Source organism: Poecilia mexicana, unplaced genomic scaffold (genome assembly GCF_051168715.1).
Source record: "Poecilia mexicana isolate PSO_F unplaced genomic scaffold, ASM5116871v1 scaffold_4, whole genome shotgun sequence".
Classification (NCBI taxonomy): domain Eukaryota; kingdom Metazoa; phylum Chordata; class Actinopteri; order Cyprinodontiformes; family Poeciliidae; genus Poecilia; species Poecilia mexicana.
In genome coordinates this window covers 19,213,934-19,234,024 of record NW_028263373.1, presented here as the reverse complement: position 1 = coordinate 19,234,024, position 20,091 = coordinate 19,213,934, and the positions used below count along the sequence as shown (strand labels likewise).

At 39.9% G+C, this 20,091-nt stretch overlaps 1 protein-coding gene across 2 annotated transcripts in view; it reads left to right on the top strand.

Annotated features, from left to right (window-relative positions):
• Window positions 1-941: 941 nt before the first annotated feature.
• LOC106919104 (1-phosphatidylinositol 4,5-bisphosphate phosphodiesterase gamma-1-like) overlaps window positions 942-20,091 on the top strand; it is a 29,576-nt gene continuing 10,426 nt past the window's right edge. Inside the window, exons 1-12 of one of the 2 annotated variants that reach the window (XR_001418553.2) lie at window positions 942-1,929; window positions 13,750-13,899; window positions 14,690-14,783; window positions 16,801-16,848; window positions 17,648-17,732; window positions 17,828-17,908; window positions 18,211-18,245; window positions 18,593-18,665; window positions 18,758-18,853; window positions 18,934-19,052; window positions 19,698-19,783; window positions 19,881-20,001. Coding sequence is in view for 1 of the 2 variants with exons in the window: in XM_014989280.2 (XP_014844766.1) it covers window positions 1,668-1,929; window positions 13,750-13,899; window positions 14,690-14,783; window positions 16,801-16,848; window positions 17,648-17,732; window positions 17,828-17,908; window positions 18,211-18,245; window positions 18,593-18,665; window positions 18,758-18,853; window positions 18,934-19,052; window positions 19,698-19,783; window positions 19,881-20,001 (1,250 nt within the window). In the remaining variant the exon portion in view is untranslated. The remainder of the gene's footprint in view (window positions 1,930-13,749; window positions 13,900-14,689; window positions 14,784-16,800; window positions 16,849-17,647; window positions 17,733-17,827; window positions 17,909-18,210; window positions 18,246-18,592; window positions 18,666-18,757; window positions 18,854-18,933; window positions 19,053-19,697; window positions 19,784-19,880; window positions 20,002-20,091) is intronic. The other variant, XM_014989280.2, reaches the window with a different exon arrangement.

Genomic DNA, 20,091 nt, shown 5'->3' with positions numbered 1-20,091 from the left:
TTATTTTGAGGAAGGTAACCTCTAATTTACTTCTAATGGTAAGTACATTAACTTTAAGTCCTAATACAGGTAAACTGAACAGTGAGGACACAAGAGTAACCTAATCCAGTTAACTTCAAATATGAAAGGTTGTATTATATAAGGATTATTTTTGTAGATCAAATTGGAAAAAAAAAAAGACTAATAATCGTCACTCTTAGAGATGTGTAAATAGTCTGAAATTATATGGTGCTTTTTTGTGTCATGCTGACCACACAAAGTTCTTTACACTTTGGTTGATTATCAACTTTGTAGCTGAATAACTCATAAGTCATATAGGTCAACTTACAAAGAAAGAGTGAGCAATGAATAGATGAGCAATGAAAAAAATAATACAAGCCCACATTTTGAGACCATCATAACATTTGACTAAATGATAACAGAAATTATAAAAATAACGGTTAAATGGTTTAAAAGAAGTTTCTAAACTGAGATAAAATATGCAGAAGGTGGCCTTATGGCCAACAACCACGTGCAAGGATTGTGCTTTAACCTGAATTAATTCACATTTATTGAAAACCCCTACATAAAAGTTGGGAGTTGTTCAGATTTACTTCAATATATGTATAAATATACAAATAATGTCTGTCAAATGTTTCAGGATCCTGACAACAAATCTAATCTAGGACATGTATCCTGTATTCCCAGGTGAAATACAGGATACATGTGAGCAACCTCTGTTATTTGAACCATTTTTGACCTGCTGAGTTTAAGGAGATTTGACCCATTAAGTAGAGAGAAAATCCTCCCTGCCTCCCAGCTGCAGGTCTCTTGTTGTCCTGCAGAGGTCGCTCTCCTCTCTGCCTCCCCTCTACTTTCACCCCACTCCCTCCGCCCCCCATACTCCCTCTGATCCTTCCAGCAGCAACAAAAAGGAGGGGAGAAAAAGAAAAAAAAAATCTGATCGAGCCTTTCCGGTCTGCCTGCCCCGGTTTCCTTTCAGCCCTCTGCTGCTGGAGCTGAGGGAGGCGCAGGATCGAGTCCCGGACGAGGAGGAGCCGGGGACTTTAAACCAGTCACGGTTACTCCAAGCTGCTGCTCCCGCCTCGGCGTGTTTGTAGACGCTTCATTACATAAGTCTGTGTTTCTGTCACCTCGTTCTGACTCGGATCTCCTGAACCCAGCAGTGGGGCATTTCTGTCTATCACCCCAGCAGCGGTGTCAGGGAGGATTTACAGCCGGACTGCGCTGCTCCTTTCTCTGCTGTCGAGGACTCTGGAGGACCAGAAGGAAAACGCGGACTGGGTGGAAACCTGAGCCCAGCGGTGATGAGAACTAACCCTGAGTGGATTTCACTGGTGTGCTGCCAGAAGCATCTGGAAAGGATAACACAGGGATCCACTCCCCCTCTGGAGGACCAGAGCATAATTCACATCTCAGACATTTTGGCGTGTCAGCTCTGCGGCTGCTGCTGAGGGATGTCTTCTAGCTTGTTTTTTCCCTAAGAAATTGTCGTTGTAATCACGCTGGCTGTCCTGAGATTCCCAGATTCCCTCCTGGCACCAGTGGGTTTGGATATGCTAGATAGCGGTGCTCCTCTGTGCATTGGCTGAAGGACCTGGATCCTGCTCATTATTAAAGCCCCCCCTCAGCAGATCAGTGATCCTGATCCCAGCTATGCAGTGAGGATGTGCGCAGCCAGGTTCAGCGGCTGCCTCAATGGCTGCGCAGAGGAGGCCGCCTGCGGTGCCGTCGCTCCGGCCATGGCCTCCAGGATGCTGGACTGGAGCGAGGTCGGGCCCCGCATCCTCGAAAGCCTGGAGATGGGCACAGTGATGACCATCTTCCACCAGAAAAAGTCCCAGAGGCCCGAGAGGAAGACGTTCCAGATCAGGCAGGACACCAGGCAGATAGTGTGGGGCAGGAGTCCGGATAAAATGGAAGGAGAAGGTGAGTGTTAGCAGCTCAGAGGATGTGCACTTCTGGACCTGCTTCGCCCTTTAAACTGTTATAATGTCACTAAGGGCGACCATGCATGTTTTAACTAGGAAACAATTTGAATTGCAGGCATTGAACTGTTTGTGCGGTGTGCACTGAGGACTGTCAGAGTGGATGTGGCAGAAAATAGGTTCAGTCCAAATCCAGATGTTTATGAAACAGCAGAGTGACTACAATGAAGCAGAAACACACACACACACACACACACACACACACACACACACACACACACACACACACACACACAAAACAGAAAAGATGTAAGAAAATGATTTTATCTAAGAAGATGGTTGGTGCAAATGAATTGGCTGCAAAACCAAAATTAACTCAACATGTGGCTTATAAACATATAGTTTATGAGCCACATTTTTTGTAGTCACGTTTTTTTCATATTACGTACACAAGCTAACATATTTAATTTGGGTTGGTAGCACATTATTATGGGAAGGGGAAAAAAAAAACAGTGGCACAGTTGGTAGCACTGATGTCATGCAGGAAGAAGGACATGGGTCTGAATCCCAGTCTGGGTTTGTTTGCATGTTCTCCCTATGCATGCATGGGTTCTCTCCAGGTACTTCAGCTTCCTCCCACAGTCTAAAAACACAATTGTTGGGTTTGTGTGTGTTTGCATGGCTGGATAGACTGGCAACCTGTCCAGTTTGTATCCCACCTCTTGCCCAATGACTGATAGAGTCAGCCACTATCCTGTCTCTAACAGATAGTGGCTAGAGACGGGATACTGTCCTGGCCACTGACCCTGAAAATACAAGGAAATGGTAAACAATTTTCAACATTTTTTTTTACTAATAAAAATCTAAAATCTGACAGGATAAGCAGTTAGCTCCTTTCAAATCTGATGCATCTAAATAAAATCCTGTCCTAACTTACAAAGTCACCTATTAAAGTTCAATAAGAATAATTCAATCTCAGTGTAACCACAGATCTTATGTAAAGATCTAAGAAGATGGTTGGTGCAAAGGTTTGCTGGAGAGCATTGAACAACAAATAGGAATTTCTTTGATTTGGAGTATTTTGAATAAGTGCACAGTATTTTGTTATGCTGCAACTTTGCCCTTGCTTTATCTTATTTTACTCCTACTCCTTTTTTACATATATGTGACTCTACATGCTTCAACTTGCCTGTGTCTTGACGTCAGGTACACCAGAAGTTCTCCAGCAGGGGACAATGAGGGTTATTCTTCTTTTAATCTTCTATTCTAAAACCAAAGAACACACCAGACAGGTCAGGGATAAAGCTGTGGAGAGGTTTACAGCGGGGTTTGGTAATAAATCAATATCCCTCACAGTATTGTTTGGTGATCTAAATATGGAAGGAGTATGCTACAGCTGCAAACCTATCAAGCAATAGCAGGCTACCTAAAATCACAAGGCAGGCAAGGGGAACATCAGTCAGGAGCTGCTTGTCCTTCACAAATGTGCTCAAAACTTTTTCGATATTCCGCTTATTTCGAAAAATCACAATTTTGCAATTACAGTGTTTCCATTACGTAAGAAACACAACTAAAATCACACGTGCATAAGTTTATTCATGCGATAAGTCATTGAAAAACATGCCGCGCCATCATCTCCTCCTACCACTCCCTGTCTTCTGCTTTGTCTTTTCCACCTGTGGTAACATCTGGTTGTTGATCATGTTATTCGTGTGATATGAAAAAAAAAGTGTTTCCATCGCAGTTGTGTGAAATACATTCTTGCACAAAAATGTCTCATCAGAAAATTTGTTGTTTTTTTATTGCTGTGTTCCAAGCGTTTTATTTTTTGTAATTCTAATTTGGCCAGTTATATGGTCAATGGAAACACAGAGATGGGAGGAGCTGCGCAGGTCAGCGGCTCAGGTTGGAGAATCTGTTGACATCAGACAGATGTTGGCTGATCACACAGCATGGATTGTGAGTCTTCACGCTGATGTCTGTTCACTTGTAACTCAGCGAGGATGCTTGTTAGTTTTAGGCTTTGAGAGACACAGGGTTGGGCTGGACAGTGGCGCGACAACGAAATTAAACAACCAAAAATGTATACGACCTAAATCTGCTTTAGTTTTCTCATTTGTAACTCCTGCCGCAGGCCTTCTCTCTAAGGAACGATACATCCTGTAAAATATTTTTGCTAAGATCAGTTTCCAGGTCAGACAGCCAACGAGGAGGCCCAGGCTGTGCAAACAAGATGATGCTGCAGACTGAAACGCAGCAGTATATCAGCAGAGATGAGGCGTTCTGTTCCTGTGTCAGGGAGGTTGGATACTTTCCAAATCAGTTCTCAAGAGTCCGTAAACGTCCCAGCCACTGCATATCGCAAAGCTCCTGTGCATCGTTTAGATTTTCCCCAGGTCATGTTGACTCAAATGTGTCAGAAATCGTGCTGATGGAGACAGAAACTCAACACCAGTAACCGTTTCCTCCTGCTGCATTCTTTCTGGAAGGAGCTTGGTTTGTGTTCGTCTCATATCGGGCGTCGATGACCTGCCGGTGTATTTCGTCAGCCAAACGGAGCAGATACAAGAGTCGTCCTGCAGGTTGCTGCTGCATCAGAAAGCTTCTCTGCTGCTTTTGAGTTGTTTTAGCGAGCTGCTGTTTTTAACCTTTATTTAAACCTGCAGAAAAGCAAAAATTATTTCACAATTTTAGTTTTCTAAGCTTGGCTAGCCCGGCCCCTTAAAATACACACACAAAGACAAGAGAACTTAATACAACACTCGGATGGTTTTTCTTCCTCCAGGTCATAGACTTTTTAATCGCTGTTGTAGGAAATAACTTAAAATAAATACTGATTTCCATTCAGTCTTTAGTATCTAAACCTTCCAAAGCCACACATTTGCAGGGTTGTCCCTTCCCCCTCCTCGTGTCAAAATGTGACATTCTGTCGTGGAAAGGCCGGTCGAGTCCCCGCTCAGCTGACGCGCTGTCACGGCCTCTTCAGCTGACAGACAGAGCACAACTCTGTGACCTCTGCTTCCTCCACTTCGACCTCTCAGTAACTCTCCAGGCACGGCGGCGTGCTGCTGTCGCACGGATCCTCGACTGGCCTCAGGCTTCCTGGCTGGATGTGGGCCCAAGCAGCAGACGCTTGTCGCGCGGTCCATCCGCCCCGTCTAGGGCGTGGAGGCTATTGTCTGCAACCCGGATTTTGTGGTCTGAAGACGGATTTGTTGCAGTTAAAGTTGGCGCAGAAGAAAAAAGAAAAAGAACGACTTTAAGCATTCTCAACTGGCATGATAGAGTTTCCTTCTGTCTGCCATACTTTCTAACTTTATAGCAGAACTCTGTAAAGAAAAATAATCCCTCGGCCTCAGAAGAACAGGCCAGATATTTTTCACATCAGACAGATGTAGGTAACTCAAGACAAGGAACGAATAGTAAAAGTATGAACAGGCGTAACATGAATACACCAACGTTTCGTCTGAATATAGAGTGGATATGAAAAGTGTCAACTCCCATTTTCAAATTAAAAGCTTCTCTTGAAGCAAAAACGGAGAAAACAAATTCCAAACTTCTTCCAGATTGACTTTGAGCAGCCTTTGGTTCCTTTTGTTTGTTCACTCTTCTTGTGTTCAGAATTGCCAGCAGCTGTAGTGAATCTGATCTGAATCTGCATGTAGCACATTGACTGATCAGATCCACTGCACACATCTCCTCATTATTTGAAAGATTAATATTTTCGTCTGCTTATATTATGAAGTTGTGGTTTTCCTAAGATTCCTGTCTCATTTATGGTTTCTCCTCTAATTTAACATTTTCAGGATTCTGTCTTTGGTTTTAAACCCCACTATATTTCCCAATCAGGTTTATTCATCCAAGCATTTTCATGCAGAGTAATGAAAATGTTCCTTTTACACACACACATACATACACATGTTTTCGTAACCCCAAATCGGCCCTTTACAAACAACCTCCCACCGGACGAAGCCTCCAGTAGATTCCAGGAACTCAGCGGGTCTCTCGTTCACTTTATCTCCTACAGTTCTACCTCTTTGCTTCCTCCTGCTCTCATCTCTCCATTCTTTTCCTCCAAGCTATAATTTCCAAATTTCCGGCCCCCACACGTTTACCTAAACACCCTGCTTGTTTTCAGATATGCTCATCTCACTCTGTTTTCTTTCGCTTTTCTTTTGCGTTTTGAAGTCGTTATTCACGTTGATCTGTTTGACCTCCTAACTCATCACCTCTGCCAGCTCTTTGTTTTTCTTTTTCCTGTGGTTTGCTTTAATATTTGCTTTATCATACCACACACAAATCTCTGCAGATATCTTTTTTTTTTTTTTTTCAAAACTTGGATTGACTCTCACCTCAGCTCCAACCAGGACCTACGAGTTTCAGTAGGATTTAGCTTCAGTAGAGTTGGGTACTACACCAGGAAAAATGCTAAAATAAGCTAAAAAAAAAGCAAGAACATAGACTTTGATTCTGTGTTTTGCTTTTAGATGAGTGCCTTGCCAAGCGGTGGATGTATAAAATCCTGAGGCACAGGAAGTGTTGGGTTATCAGGGAGTGTCTCCCTTCCCGTCTCAGATTGAAGGACTGAAAACAAAAGCTCTGAATCTTCTGCAGGAAGGAGGGACATGGAACACAACTGAGGCGCCTCTGGTACTACAAGTGGTTTGACTCATGCAATGAGTACTTTTGAACAGCTCTTTGCTCTTTGCTCATATGAAATTTAAAGTTAACTCCTTAAAAACAGAAGCTAAACTAACATCAGTGAAATTTAGCTAAATACTTTATTTTGCACATTGGAAAACAACCTTGAAATCCAGTTTTTGACTTGCTCCGTGTATATTGTGGTAGTCCAAGATTGTTGTGTCCTCATGCTCATGGAAACATTTCTTTTTATTCTAAATCAGTTTGAAGACAGATGTATTAATAGTAGCAGAGCTTTATATGCCTTGTAAAATTGCAACGCATGACTCCTTTGATGAGTAGTTTATGTGTTGTAATCTGTAAAAATATGATGACGTTTTATTGTGCTACACTTGTTTCTGAAATTTTAAATTCCTGCACTGTACATTTGACAAAGGAACTGGAACACTCCTGAAATGGGACTTTTTGACATGAAAAGTTGGAGCGTCTTTTAGCAACCCTCTGTACAAAATCCAATATGGCTGCTGCATATTTAACTATACTTTATGGCTCCAGTAACACAATGCTTTTTTTTTCCATTTCTGGTGATTCATATGTCATCAAATTATTCTCACAGGGTACAGTATATTATCGGTTTGTGAATAAGCTCACTAGATTAAAGAAATGCTGATAATGCTTTTACATGGCAATTTGAATAAAATCAGTGTTATCTCCCTCAAACAGAGAATGCCAAGTAGCTTGGTGTTTTGTGGCATAGAGTGGGAGATGGATAGACAGACAGGGGCCTCGGCTGCAGTAATTAGGACCTTGCTCCAGTCTGTTATGGTAAAAGAGCAAAGCCAATAAGCAAAGCACTTGATTTACCAGTCTGTTCTGCCCCAAGCCATTTGGACTATGACCCAAAGAAGTTTTTGTCCACATAACAATAGAAAAGACATTCTGCTGCTGAAGTAAAAGCTTAATTTCTTTTAATGCTTTTTACCATTTTTTATCCAGGGAAGGGACAATAGTTGTGAAGATTGCTGTGGTTATTCCAAAATATAAGCATAAAAGATGTAAGGATTGTATTTCAAATGTAAGTCCATCATTGTGATCACTGGACACTTTTTGAAGGGTTCACTTCCACCAGAACCTCTGTAATTCTTTAGTTTGATCAAATTTCTTGGACTTCATCTAAACTCGGGGTGCCATCTGGCAGGGAACGATGTGGCCAACTGTACCACGAACAAGTTTACTTCACTGGAAATACTCTGCAATTATGAGCAGCTGGGTATTTCAGGTCAACAGAACATGCAGCTGTTTTCGTAAGCTGTATTTCACTCTAGCACTGAGAGCTAACAGAGAAGGGAGAGACAGCTGCCGATGAAGCAGCTCTGATAAGGAAACATACTAGTGTAGAACATCAGATCTGAGTCATCTGTATGTTTCTCATGTTCTAACCCTTCATGCTCATTAGAGGTGATGTCAGCCTGGAAGCTGAAGCAGCGCTGTGTCCTTATCACAGCCGTGTTTACAGCAAAGGCCAGGATTGAAAGGTTGTGGTGTGTTGTGTGCTGAGAGCCTATTTTCCTCAATGTCCAACGCCCAAACTCAGTGGCAGGAAATTATAAAGGGAATGCAAAAAAAGACCTACAACTTCAGGGACAGTTGTAGGTCCAATTTAGGGACCTACAACTGAAGTGCACCTGTATGCAGATGACACCATGCTTTACATTACCAGACTTTACAGTTGACTCTACTCTGAGGAAGACAGTTGATAGCCATCAAACTGCTGCTCACTTGCAATGCATGAGTTTAGGTTAGTTTTAATCTGGTAGGAAACTAAATTAATTTATGTTTTTCAGAACTAAATCTTGAATATAAGGTAATATAGGTATTTCTTTATTACTTTTAATAGTGAGAAAGTTTCATAGCACAACACTGTATGCTTTCAAGTACAGTACCAAATTTGTCAAAAGGTTAAATAAATTGATGATGCTACAGAAGTATGCATCTTTTGACTCAGGCCCTCTAACATGAACATTGTATCCTGACCTGCAAGAATCTTCCCTTTTTTTTGTTTCCTCATGATAACCATCCATGGTTCCTGCACTGTTATTCTTCTTTTTGTAGTTGAAGCAATAATAGTCAGCCCAACTGCTTCTACCTGTTTTATATCCATATATGGAGCAATACAATCTGTCTTTGGTGCCGTCACAAGAGAGACGATTAGTTATTAAACTAGACAGGAAGTGAGGACAGACAGCGGAAACCTTTGTGCAGTTTGGATAAATTTGAAAACTTTTTCATAGAGAAATGCGAGCCAGAATTAATTGGAAAACATCAATCGTTGCTTTAACTGCTTTAAATATTTCAACACTGCCACTTTAACATAAAAAAGAGTTTTTACAGTGCATGGAAATGTTAATCTTTAACAAAGTGGTAAATGTTTTTTTTTTAACTTTTTTGAATATGAAATTATATTTCTGCTTTTGAACACTTGAATGGAGATCAAAGAATGATCTCTTAAAACGATCAACTAAAATCCAGCCACCATGTGAGGAAGATGATGCTCTCAGTTAATCTCATGCCAAACATTCTCCCTGCACATGGAGACCATTCAGATCAGAACCAGATCTACTCTTGTCTCTTTGATTCAGGATTATTTACAACCTCCTGAAGGCAACCCACATTGATTTGAACATGATTTATTTCTTGTCTGCTATATGCTGGATAAACGACGTAAGTCGTAAAGACGTATTTTTCAGTGCCCAAAAGGTATAAAGTCGCTGACTTCACGTAGAAGAAGTTCCACTTGTGGAAAATTGTTTTCAAGGATTTTTGTAAAGCTGTTCAGCTGTGTGTGAATGTGCTGAGTGTCTATGAGAGTGTGTTTATGTGTGTTTGCACTGGACATCTGCTATGTCAATAAGCTGGAGGTTTTCTTTGTGGGTGTGTCAACTGCTGCAAGTGTGAAAGTAGAGTCCAGAGTTTACATCACATTCTGCGGTTGCTTCCTGAACCTTTAACCCTTCAGAGTCAGCTAAACTCACTGCTAACACACTGTCAGACTTTGACTCTTTGACAATGGACACATTATAAGGTTATTTTTATGACTTAAATTACAACACATAATATACTTTGGTAAAAAAAAAAAAAAATAATATATATATATATATATATATATATATATATATATATATATATATATATATATATTCATATATAATATAGACTCCTATCTTATGAAAGCTGTTTTAGACATAGACATTTATATTTGGCTAAGAGCAAACCCACACTGCTGACACAAGATATACCCAAGGTTGTTGCTTGGCCCACACGGATACCACAATTTGGTACAATCTGTCTGTATGCAACTTCAAGATTCAAATGTTTCATTCTGTTTATTTTGGGATTTAAATGGCTTGTCCTGCTCAAATTTGACACCAAAGATGAGATCAAGGACACCATCCAGAGTTATCGACTGACAATAAGCAGTTTGTTTTTCAGACGCTTTGGTGCAAACATTACAATCTCAGTTTAAAAGCTGAGGACTAAGTTAATCAGACTTTTATGTCTCTAATACATAAATACATAGAAGCCTTTCTTTGTTATTAAGCAATTCAGTTCTGTAGTCTAAGCCACATGTGTCAAACTCAAGGCCCGCGGGCCACATGTGGCCCGCCATGTCATTTTATGTGGCCCCCCGCAGCATTTTATAGGCCGATGATTGACTTAAAATAGGTTTTGAGCACGAATTGACTACAAACTACATCTCCCGCAATGCATTCCAATTGTTACCAGCCAAACATTACGGCTTCTCGCCACTAGAGAGCAGCAGAGTCACCTCAAGCTGCTTATTGATTTTCCCAGCGAATAAGACTGAGACATCGACAAGCTAACATCAAAACGTCCAAGAAAAGAAAAATCGATTTACAAGTGAGACTGTGAATGAAGATGTGTGTGAGTTGGTGTCAGGGTGGCAGGTGGCGCTAGACTTTTTTTGTTATCTGTTATCTTGACCGACAACATAAAAAAAAAGACAACATAAAAAAAAATTTAAAAAAAATCGGTCATGTACAATTTTTATCCGTGAAATTACAATCATATTAACATCGGCTATTTAGTCGCATTTTATGCGGCTTAGTTAATATTCACCGTGAATCCAGATCCCATCACAGATTAAGCAGATAAATGCATCTACATTTTTCTCGTAGTGACAAAAAACACTCACTGAAGCCCCAATAACTTTTAATAAATTAAATTAAGCGACTTCACTTAAATTAGCATCACTTCACCCGCTGGGGTCTGAACAACTTCCTCCTGGTTTCCATCTGCAGAAAAATCTGCGCTAATTCATCAGTCAGTTGGATCTGTCTGATCCAAACAGATCAACTGAACTCTGTGAGTGTTTTACCCTGTGCGGTCCGGTGTGAGCTTATACCAGGATTATTTATTTATTTATTTATTTATTTATTTATTTATTTTTGCGTGGTTTCGCTTCTCCGAAACGGACAGATGTTACGTCTGCAGCTCCTCCAGAGCGCCGCTCTCCTTGGTAACGAGCACCAAGAAGGCTCCATTTGTTAAATCCGCTGGATGAGTTTCTCCCAGCGGTTTCTTTCTAATTCCGCAGTGGTTGAGCAGCGGACTGCGCATGTTACAGTCTAATTAACTTTTGCATCGTCATTTATTTCCTCAAGATAAACTACCGGCTCCTCAAATGGATTAACACAACGTTGCATTTTCTTTAGTTTTCTGTGGTCTGTAATGGAGACTTGAATTTAACCGCCATTTCAGCAAAAGGTTTGTAGTGCGCTTCCTAACCATTTTTTATTTGTAAGTATTGATTTTATGGGCTGAACAGACAGAAACCATTATACATTTTGAAGTGTTGATTTTATTTTTGAACCCTTATTTATTTTGAAGTGTTGATTTTATTTTTGAACTGTGAAGTGTTGATTTTATTTTTGAACCCTTATTTGTTTTGAAGTGTTGATTGTCTGAAAGACCTTACACATGAATTGCCCCATATGGGGTTTGAACCGCTGACCTCAGCATTACCGTGCTCTAACCTGCTGAGCTAACTCACCTACCTTACAAACTGTTGAGTTTCCATGGATTTAAGAAGAACTTACCACAATGAAGATTTGATAAAAGTGCTTATATTCTAATGTTTTTCAAAACAACATACATAATATTTTATTTTCCAGAGATTTTGTATTTTGAAGTGTTGATATTATTTTTGAACCATTTTTAATTTTCAACTGTTGATTGTATTTCACAGATATTTTTTATTTTTATTTAATGTCTTAATTTTATTTTTGAACCATTTTTTATTTGTAAGTATTGATTTTATTTTTTAGCCATTTAACCAATTCTCTGTAGAACCATTTGTCTCTGCTAATGACATCTTTAATACAATTTGTTGATCCCAAGCTTAGTTTATGGACTGTAATGTGAAATTAGGCACAAGTATAAGTCTGACAGTTTGTTCACCAAGTTACTGTGCTCTCTGAGAGGATCTGTGGTATTTGACATCGTTCCATGCTCATTAGTCTCTAACAAAATGTGGATCATCTACCAGGAACACTGCAAAGAGCTGAGTTTCTGTAGTGTAGTGGTTATCACATTTGCTTCATACCCAAATGGTCTCTGGTTCAAAACCAGACAGAAACAGATTTTGCATGTTCTATTCATCACAGGTGTTTACTAAAGGTCAACAAGGGTTCTGTGGTGTCATGGTCTGCACTCTGAATCCAGGCATCTGACTGCAAACCTCAGTTGAAATTTTCATGCGTTGCATCTCACATCATCAACTTTGGAACCTCAAACTGAAACAAAGCAGAGAAGTTCAGTTCCTGTAGTGTAGTGGTTATAATGTTTGATTTACACGCAAAAGGTCTCTGGTTCAAAACCAGACAGAAATGGTTTTTGTCGGTTATGCATCTCTTGGGGTGCAGTGAGACAACAAGAGCCTTCCTCTTTCGTGATGATTCATTTGCCAGTCGGCTTCTTTGAAATCGAAGCTACTTTACTTCAATTACCAATTGGCAGTTCTATGGCGTAATGTACATGTGTCAAACTCGTGGCCCCCCAGCATTTTATAGGCCATGGGAACTCAAATGCAATATATAAAACTTCAATACATAAAATCAGTTATTTAACAATATGAGGTGTTTAATTTATTTTTAACATTGTATTTTCATACATTTATGCTAGGGCTGCCCAAGTCTAGTTTTCCAGACCATCTGCAACTTTAGATGCATTCCTTCTCTAACACACCTGGACCATTGACTCATTATAAGCCTCTACAGACCTGAATGAGGGAAGTCAACCGTTTGTCTGGGGTGTTTTAGCAGGGATGCACTCCTGATTTGTACCGTCAATGTGGCCCGTTGAGGGGGGCCAATATGCTGAAGTGGCCCTCGGTGAAATTGAGTTTGACACCCCTGGTCTAAGCAAATGACTTGTATTTATCAGAGTTAAGGGAGTATCATCAGCATACTTCAGTATCCTGATGACATCCATGTACCCATCTTTTGGTCAAAGAACCAAACAATGTGATACTTCGCGGGTTTGTTTCATAAAGATACATCAACATGAGCAAATCAGGATGTTTGCCAAACTTAAAATTGACTTAATCTTTTTGCTTTAGGACTATTTTCTTATTAAAATGTCCTTAAGGTCCTTAAATTAACATTTCATAGTTTTCTTCTAAATTTAAACAAGTAATATAGAGAATTGTTTTATTTTGCAGCAACTTGCATTATTACTTTGAAAACAAAAAACAACCAACAAAACCCCCCCCCAAAAAAAAACAAACAAAAAAAAGTCTGCTTTTTCCCTTTCCCTCCCATTGACGCAGCTTTTACTGGTCAGCTTGACCAGAATAAAGTAACTTTAAAGTACAATAAAAACTTCAGGTCTTTTTGTGAATCTGAAAAGTATTCTTGCAGTTAAAGATGTCTGCAGATATTTCACTCTTCCTGCAGCCCACAGTTGAGATGTTTGTGAATCTGTTTCTGGTCTCCTGCTCACAAAGTGACCATTTGTGCAGTTTTCCAGCAACAGGTTTCTGTGTGTTTGGCACGGAAATGAACAACGTGCCACAGTGTGATTAATGGTTGAACATATTTGGGTTCATGCAACTCTATCCTTCCTCTCTCTCCTCCTCCTCCTCCTCTTCTTCCTCCCCCAGTTGACATACGGGAGATCCGGGAGCTGCGGTTGGGGAAAGGCTCGCGTGACTTTGAGCGGTACCCGGAGGAGGCTCGTAAACTGGACTCGGCCCACTGCTTCATCGTGTTGTATGGCCTCGAGTTTCGCCTGCGGACGCTCAGCTTGGCAGGTAAGCATAAATTCGGATAGATTAAAGGTCCCAAAACTTGCTGCTTTTATTTTGTAGATTTATTTCTTGACCTAAGAAATCTTTAAAAATCAGGTATGCTCCAGAGTCTGTATATTTTGTTTGGTCTAAAGCCAACAGTATGATTTAAGTTTCCCGCTTTAATGCTTTGGCTCAACAAACCCTCTCCCTGCTTGTATCCTGAAATCTAACGAGAATTTATTATTAGTGACTTCACTGGTTTTAGACAAAGATAGCAAAGGTTTGACACTCAACAGTTGTTCACATGGGTTTATGTTCCAGGTCTGCAATTTCCATAAGCATAAGGCTATCTTGATTGAAAAAAATCACACACTAATCAAGTGATTTTCAGAATTAACAGCTACTTTACATACAATGCGTTTTTGTGTATGCGTGTTTGTCTGTTTGTTTCTTTACCAAAGGTTGAGTATTTCCTCTGATGTTAAACTTTGACTCATCAGAAATGACAACAGTTTTTCCTTTCTACCAAATGTAGAAAAATAAATGTTTTGGGTTGTGATACGCACTTATCTTAGAAACTATTTTTGCACAACTAAGTAATGAAAATTGAGATTTATTGATGATGGCCTGTGAGGTACCACATGGTTTTATATTGGGGCCAAACTAGTTTATTTTGTATATCAGGGATTTATGTAACATGTAAAGGCAGTTATGATTTGCTTAGCTTGTCAATGATGCTAATATTTTGTCCCAAAAAATTTGCTAAAGGATACTACTGATTTGTTCTATATTTATTTCTGTGTGATGTCAGCCTACAGTGAAGAGGAAGTCAACATGTGGATCGCGGGTCTGAACTGGCTGATGGTCGATACCCAGAGAGCACCAGCACCACAGCAAATAGAAAGGTCTGTAAATCATTCGATTTTCCAAAATATGCCATAGCAGTTTCTGTGAAAACTACTTGATGAAGTTTTGCGCTGTTTTCATTTTTTTTTTTACTTCAAGACCAGTGGTTATCTATAAAAGAAACATTAGTATTGGACTCTCCATGCCTATGCAATAATAAAATACATCCCCACTTAAAGACGGAATTTTCCTAAAACCTAGATTAATTAAGATTAATTAAATTTTAGGAACATCTTTTGCAGAGGCACCAATAAATGTGGAGGGTGCTGGCATTAATGAGCTAAATAAACCTTCCAGTCAGGAGCTGACAGACTGGTAGGTTTTACAGTGCAATAAAATTACATGTTTCTGAAGTCATTAAAGCACTTATCAGTGCTCCCCACCCTGGATGCCATTTAGTGTCGTCTGGCTGCAGCAGGGAAGAGCCAGTCTGGACATGGACTCAGAGAAGACAAATATTTAGTTGGAGATAAAAATATTTATTACCGGTGAATGTTCAGAGGCTGTTTTGGGCGTCAGGGGTGAAAGCAGGAAAACACCACGAGGCTGCGAAGCAGACAAACAGCTTAGTGGGAACGTTGGGAGGAAATGAAAAGGCTGATTTTGTCTGTTTTTCTGAAGTTGTTTTTAGGAAGGGTCCATCAGCTGATTTTAATGATGTTTAACGAATTTCATTCGGATCATCTTTAGGTTGAGTTGTTTAAAGTACGTAAAAAAAAAAAAAAAAAAAATATATATATATATATATATATATATATATATATATATATATTATTTATTTATTTTATTTTATTTTTTTGCAGTGCTTACAGTTCTCACCCGTAAGAACTAAACAATGTTACTTACGTACTTATTGAAATATGTATTTGCATTTATATCTACAATATTTATTTATCTGTAAAAGTAAGTGCAGGATGAACTATACTTGAGAAAAAGAAAGGGAACACCTGAAGACCTGTGACAGAGCAGATGAACCTGAATCCCAATAAATCTTAAATGCTTCATGTGCTTGTAACCCTGACAGAAATCTTGTTACTTCATGAACAAACATTTCAGATTTAATACCCTAATTTCAAGGCTCAGGGTAAATACTTTGTCATACTTGGTGTACTATGGTGTCCACCTATTTGGCTTTTTATCAACTATGCCTTGCTGACCTCAGAACTGCCTTCATTCTTTTTTATTTTCTGAATTGATTCAACAAGGTTTCAGACACATGTGACATATCACACAGTTGCTGCGTATCTGCCGACTTGATTCATGTGAAGAGTCTCCTGTTCCGCCACATTTTAAAGGTGTTGCACTGAGACAGCTGGATTACAGTAAACTCATTTTCATACTTGAGGAACCAGTTTGAGATGATTTGCAGTATATTTTTGTGCTCTATCCTGGAAGTGAGATACTCAGGGTGTGCCAGGAAAACACATCCCACACCATTTACACCAGCACCGGCTCCGGTAGCACAGGCCCCATGCATGTTGAGCCTTGCTAGCAAAAACACAAAAGGGCAGCTGATGAGCCAGCAGGAGAGATAAAGACACTTAAAGTTTTCTTTTTCAAGCTGCTGAATGATGCAAGACATGTCACCTGTCTGCCAGTAATCTGGGCCCATGGTTGATTCATTAACATGTTGCCCGGCTGTTATGATTGTGGCGACCGTATCAGCTTGACAACTGATTACAGTTTTATTGCGATTCTACGTACAATTAATTGTGCTTAAAACATCCAAAAGCAAAAATTTAACCAGACAAACTCATAAATAATACACGCAATTAATTAACACTTCACACGTGTTACGGTGAGTTGTAAGTTGTGCTGTGAAGGTGAAACTTGTTGGTTTTATTTAGCATTAATCAAATATTCTTTCTCTTCCGCCACTGAGTCAGACAGAAAACAAAAAGTGCATTAAAAACTAGCTGTAAGTCTGTTTTTCTTTTTCAGGTACTGCTTACTTTCCTGTAAACATTTTAGCTCAGATCAGTTTTCAGTCAGCATCCTTTTCCTCTGTCTCTGCAGGTGGTTGAGGAAGCAGTTTGAAGTCATGGACAGGAACCATGAGGGCTGGTGAGTGACTCACCGCAAAGCATGTCAACACCCAATCTCAGTTTTAACAGCAGCCAGTGAGGAATGCTGCAGCTTTGCAACAGCTGGCAAAAGTGAAGGTAAAACCAGATCTAGGTGTCATCAGAGAACATGTTAGGACTTCATGCTTCTGTTTTGGTGTCGGCCTCTCCAGGACAAAGAGCCTGTCACGGCTTGATAAGAAGCAGGATGTGATGAGAGAATAGGGTGAGGGCAACTTCCTGTCCTCTGTGAAAATAGAAACAGTAGCCAGTTGGAGCCCTGGGAAGTGACCGGACTCAAAGTGAGCGGAGATCCAGGTCGATGACCTTGAAAAACCCTCTCTGGTTCAGAGGACTGAATTGACTTTTTTCCCCTCCACCTGCTTTATGAACTTCCTTCCTCTTTCTGCTTCTGACTGTACCATGTGTTTACTTAATTACCAAATGATTATCCATGTGCTGTTCTTTGAATAAAACAAAATGTGTGGCTAACTGAAGCATATGCACCTACTGGCATCCTCCGTTAAGACATGGTCAACACCTCAACTTCACTGATGTGCTTTGATAGAAGCTGGACAGAACAAAATCTCTGTGACTCTCGATGACCTGAAGCACCATTAAAAAATAAGATTTGATCAAAATACAGTGTTAGAGGCAAATAAAGTCACACCGAAAGCAACTGTTTAGGGTATTTACTGTAAAAGTCTACAGCAAAAGTCCTTTGTCTTTTAAGTTGTTCTTGGCGACTCATTTCTTGGTGTGATAGTATGACTGACACTTATCTTTTCTTTCCTCTGCAGCATCACATTGAAAGATGTCAAAGCTCTTCTGCCTCAGATCAACTACAGAGTCCCCAACATGCGCTTTCTCAAAGACAAACTGCAGGCCAGATGCTTCATGATTTAGTGTTTTTGATCTCTTTGAAACTGAGCCTAGCTCCAGTTTGTGTCATAACTCCTCTTTTCTGTGTTTTTCTCCAGGAGGTGGAGGCAAAGAATGAACTGTTGTACTCAAACTTTGCACAGCTCTACAGGACGCTTATGTTTGACGCTCAGAGGAGTGTAAGTCTCAGTCTAATCCAGATGCAGTTTTGCTTTAATAGTCACATTTCATAAAAAGCCTGGCAAACAGTTTTAGACAAAAGTTGCACGAAAAGCACGAAAGCCCAGCCGATTTTCAAAGACTTAATTATGACGTAAAGTGAAACAAATAGGTTAAAAGGTTCCGAGTCCCTCTTTAGTGAGTTTTACACTGATACTTTGACAATTCCCACCTCTACACTCATTTTGTCCTCTGGTGTTTATGCCTCACCTGACCTCCTCACACCTGCCTTTCACCTGGATCCTTCCCTCTACCTCCTCAGATTATTGAGCAGCTGGATCTCTCCTTTCCCCTGCGGTGAGTTCCTCCACCTTCACCTCCGTTTTCTCCTCCTTCACACCCCAGTGTTCCCAGTGTACTTGTCCAGTCGGTCTTTATTACAGCAGTTTTGTATTTCAGAAAATGTTTCCATGTGTTTGTGCTGTCTTACTGGCACTAAACTGTTTCTGTTTCTGCTTGGTGCACAAGAAGCATTTTCCTCATGTTAAGAGGCATTACCTTAAAAGTGGTGTAATTAGATTTGGCCCAACCAAAGGAAAAAGTCTGCTAATGTATCACATCTCTTTTCTCTGAAAGCTGACCTTTACTCTTGTTCAGCTTTCACACATCTGTGGTTTAACATCTTAAGTTTGGTGTATTCGTAGAAATGTGGATCGACCAGAGCTCTGTCAGATCTCCCTCTACGACTTCCAGAAGTTTCTGCAGATGGACCAGAGGGTACAGAGTGCTCACCAGCACAACACACACACACAAACAAAAATCCGTAGAGCCTGCTTTGCCTCAGCTTTCTTTTTTTGTGTTTATTTCAGGAGTCCTGGGCATCAGATTTGAGTCGAGTCAGGGAGTTTCTGATGACCTACATGAGAGAAGGACCTCAGCCTGAACCAATGCTGCAGCTGGATGAGGTGACAAACCCTCTGAGACACAAGAAAGAAATATTTGAAGTACTGTGCCATCTTACTGTACATTTATTTGTGTTTTTTAGTTCCTGACCTTCCTGTTCTCAAAAGAAAACACTGTGGCAGACCCTCGACTTTCACCAGTTGCCCCTGACGACATGAAAAGGCCGCTGTCACAGTACTGGATCTCCTCTTCACACAACACGTAAGACAACCAGCTCCATAACTCAAAAGGAAATGAAGAGTTAAAGAAAATGGATAAGGTTACATATTTTTATGGCTGATTTCTATGTAATAGAGGTAACCATTCTGATCTTATGAGGAGATTAAACTCAGTTTATTCAAAAGCTGAAAGAATGAAATAACCTTTAGATTAAGACTATGGGATAGTTTTCATTAAATTATACACTTGTATTTTCATTGTGAAGAGTTACTTTCAGATCTATTTCGATTCAGATTTATTTATTTCTTATCTTTTAATGTGGCCCCCATTCTCAAGGTTTTTCAAAATGGATTTTAGCTTTAATTGTTCAACCAAAAAGATGTTTGAAATTTGCAACATCCAGCTTGTTTGTATAGTTTGGCAACATATAGTTTAAAATTGTTTACAATAATAGAAAAATAAAACATTCTTTGTAATTGTATTTTTAAAATTAAATTATTTTCAAGGGAAATATTATGTGCATTAATCTAAACCTACTAATTACCACAGTTTCTGAAGAAGCTGCTTTACTTTGAGACTTTTAGACAATAATTTATTAGATTTTATTTTACTGGTATATGTATATATTTTTTTGTTCAGTTTTATCCCTGTACACATTGTAAGAGCATCTGTTACCTGGTCTTTCAGGTACCTGACAGGTGATCAGTTTTCCAGTGAGTCGTCTCTAGAAGCCTACGCTCGTTGTCTTAGGATGGGCTGCCGCTGCATTGAACGTAAGGAAGGCATTTTAAAGCTGCTAGTAATCGTTGGGGTTGGAAGATTGATTCTGTCTTTGAGAGCCGATGTTGATTCTCTGCTTTGTGCTCTCAGTGGACTGCTGGGATGGACCAGATGATCTGCCAATCATCTACCACGGCCACACTTTAACCTCCAAGATCAAATTCCTGGATGTGCTGCACACCATCAAAGAACACGCCTTTGTCACATCCGAGTGAGTTCGGCTGACCTTAAAATATGAGCGAAACAACATTTTTAAACCCAGACCCTCTCCAACAGCCCAGTTCACCTTCCCGTTGTTATA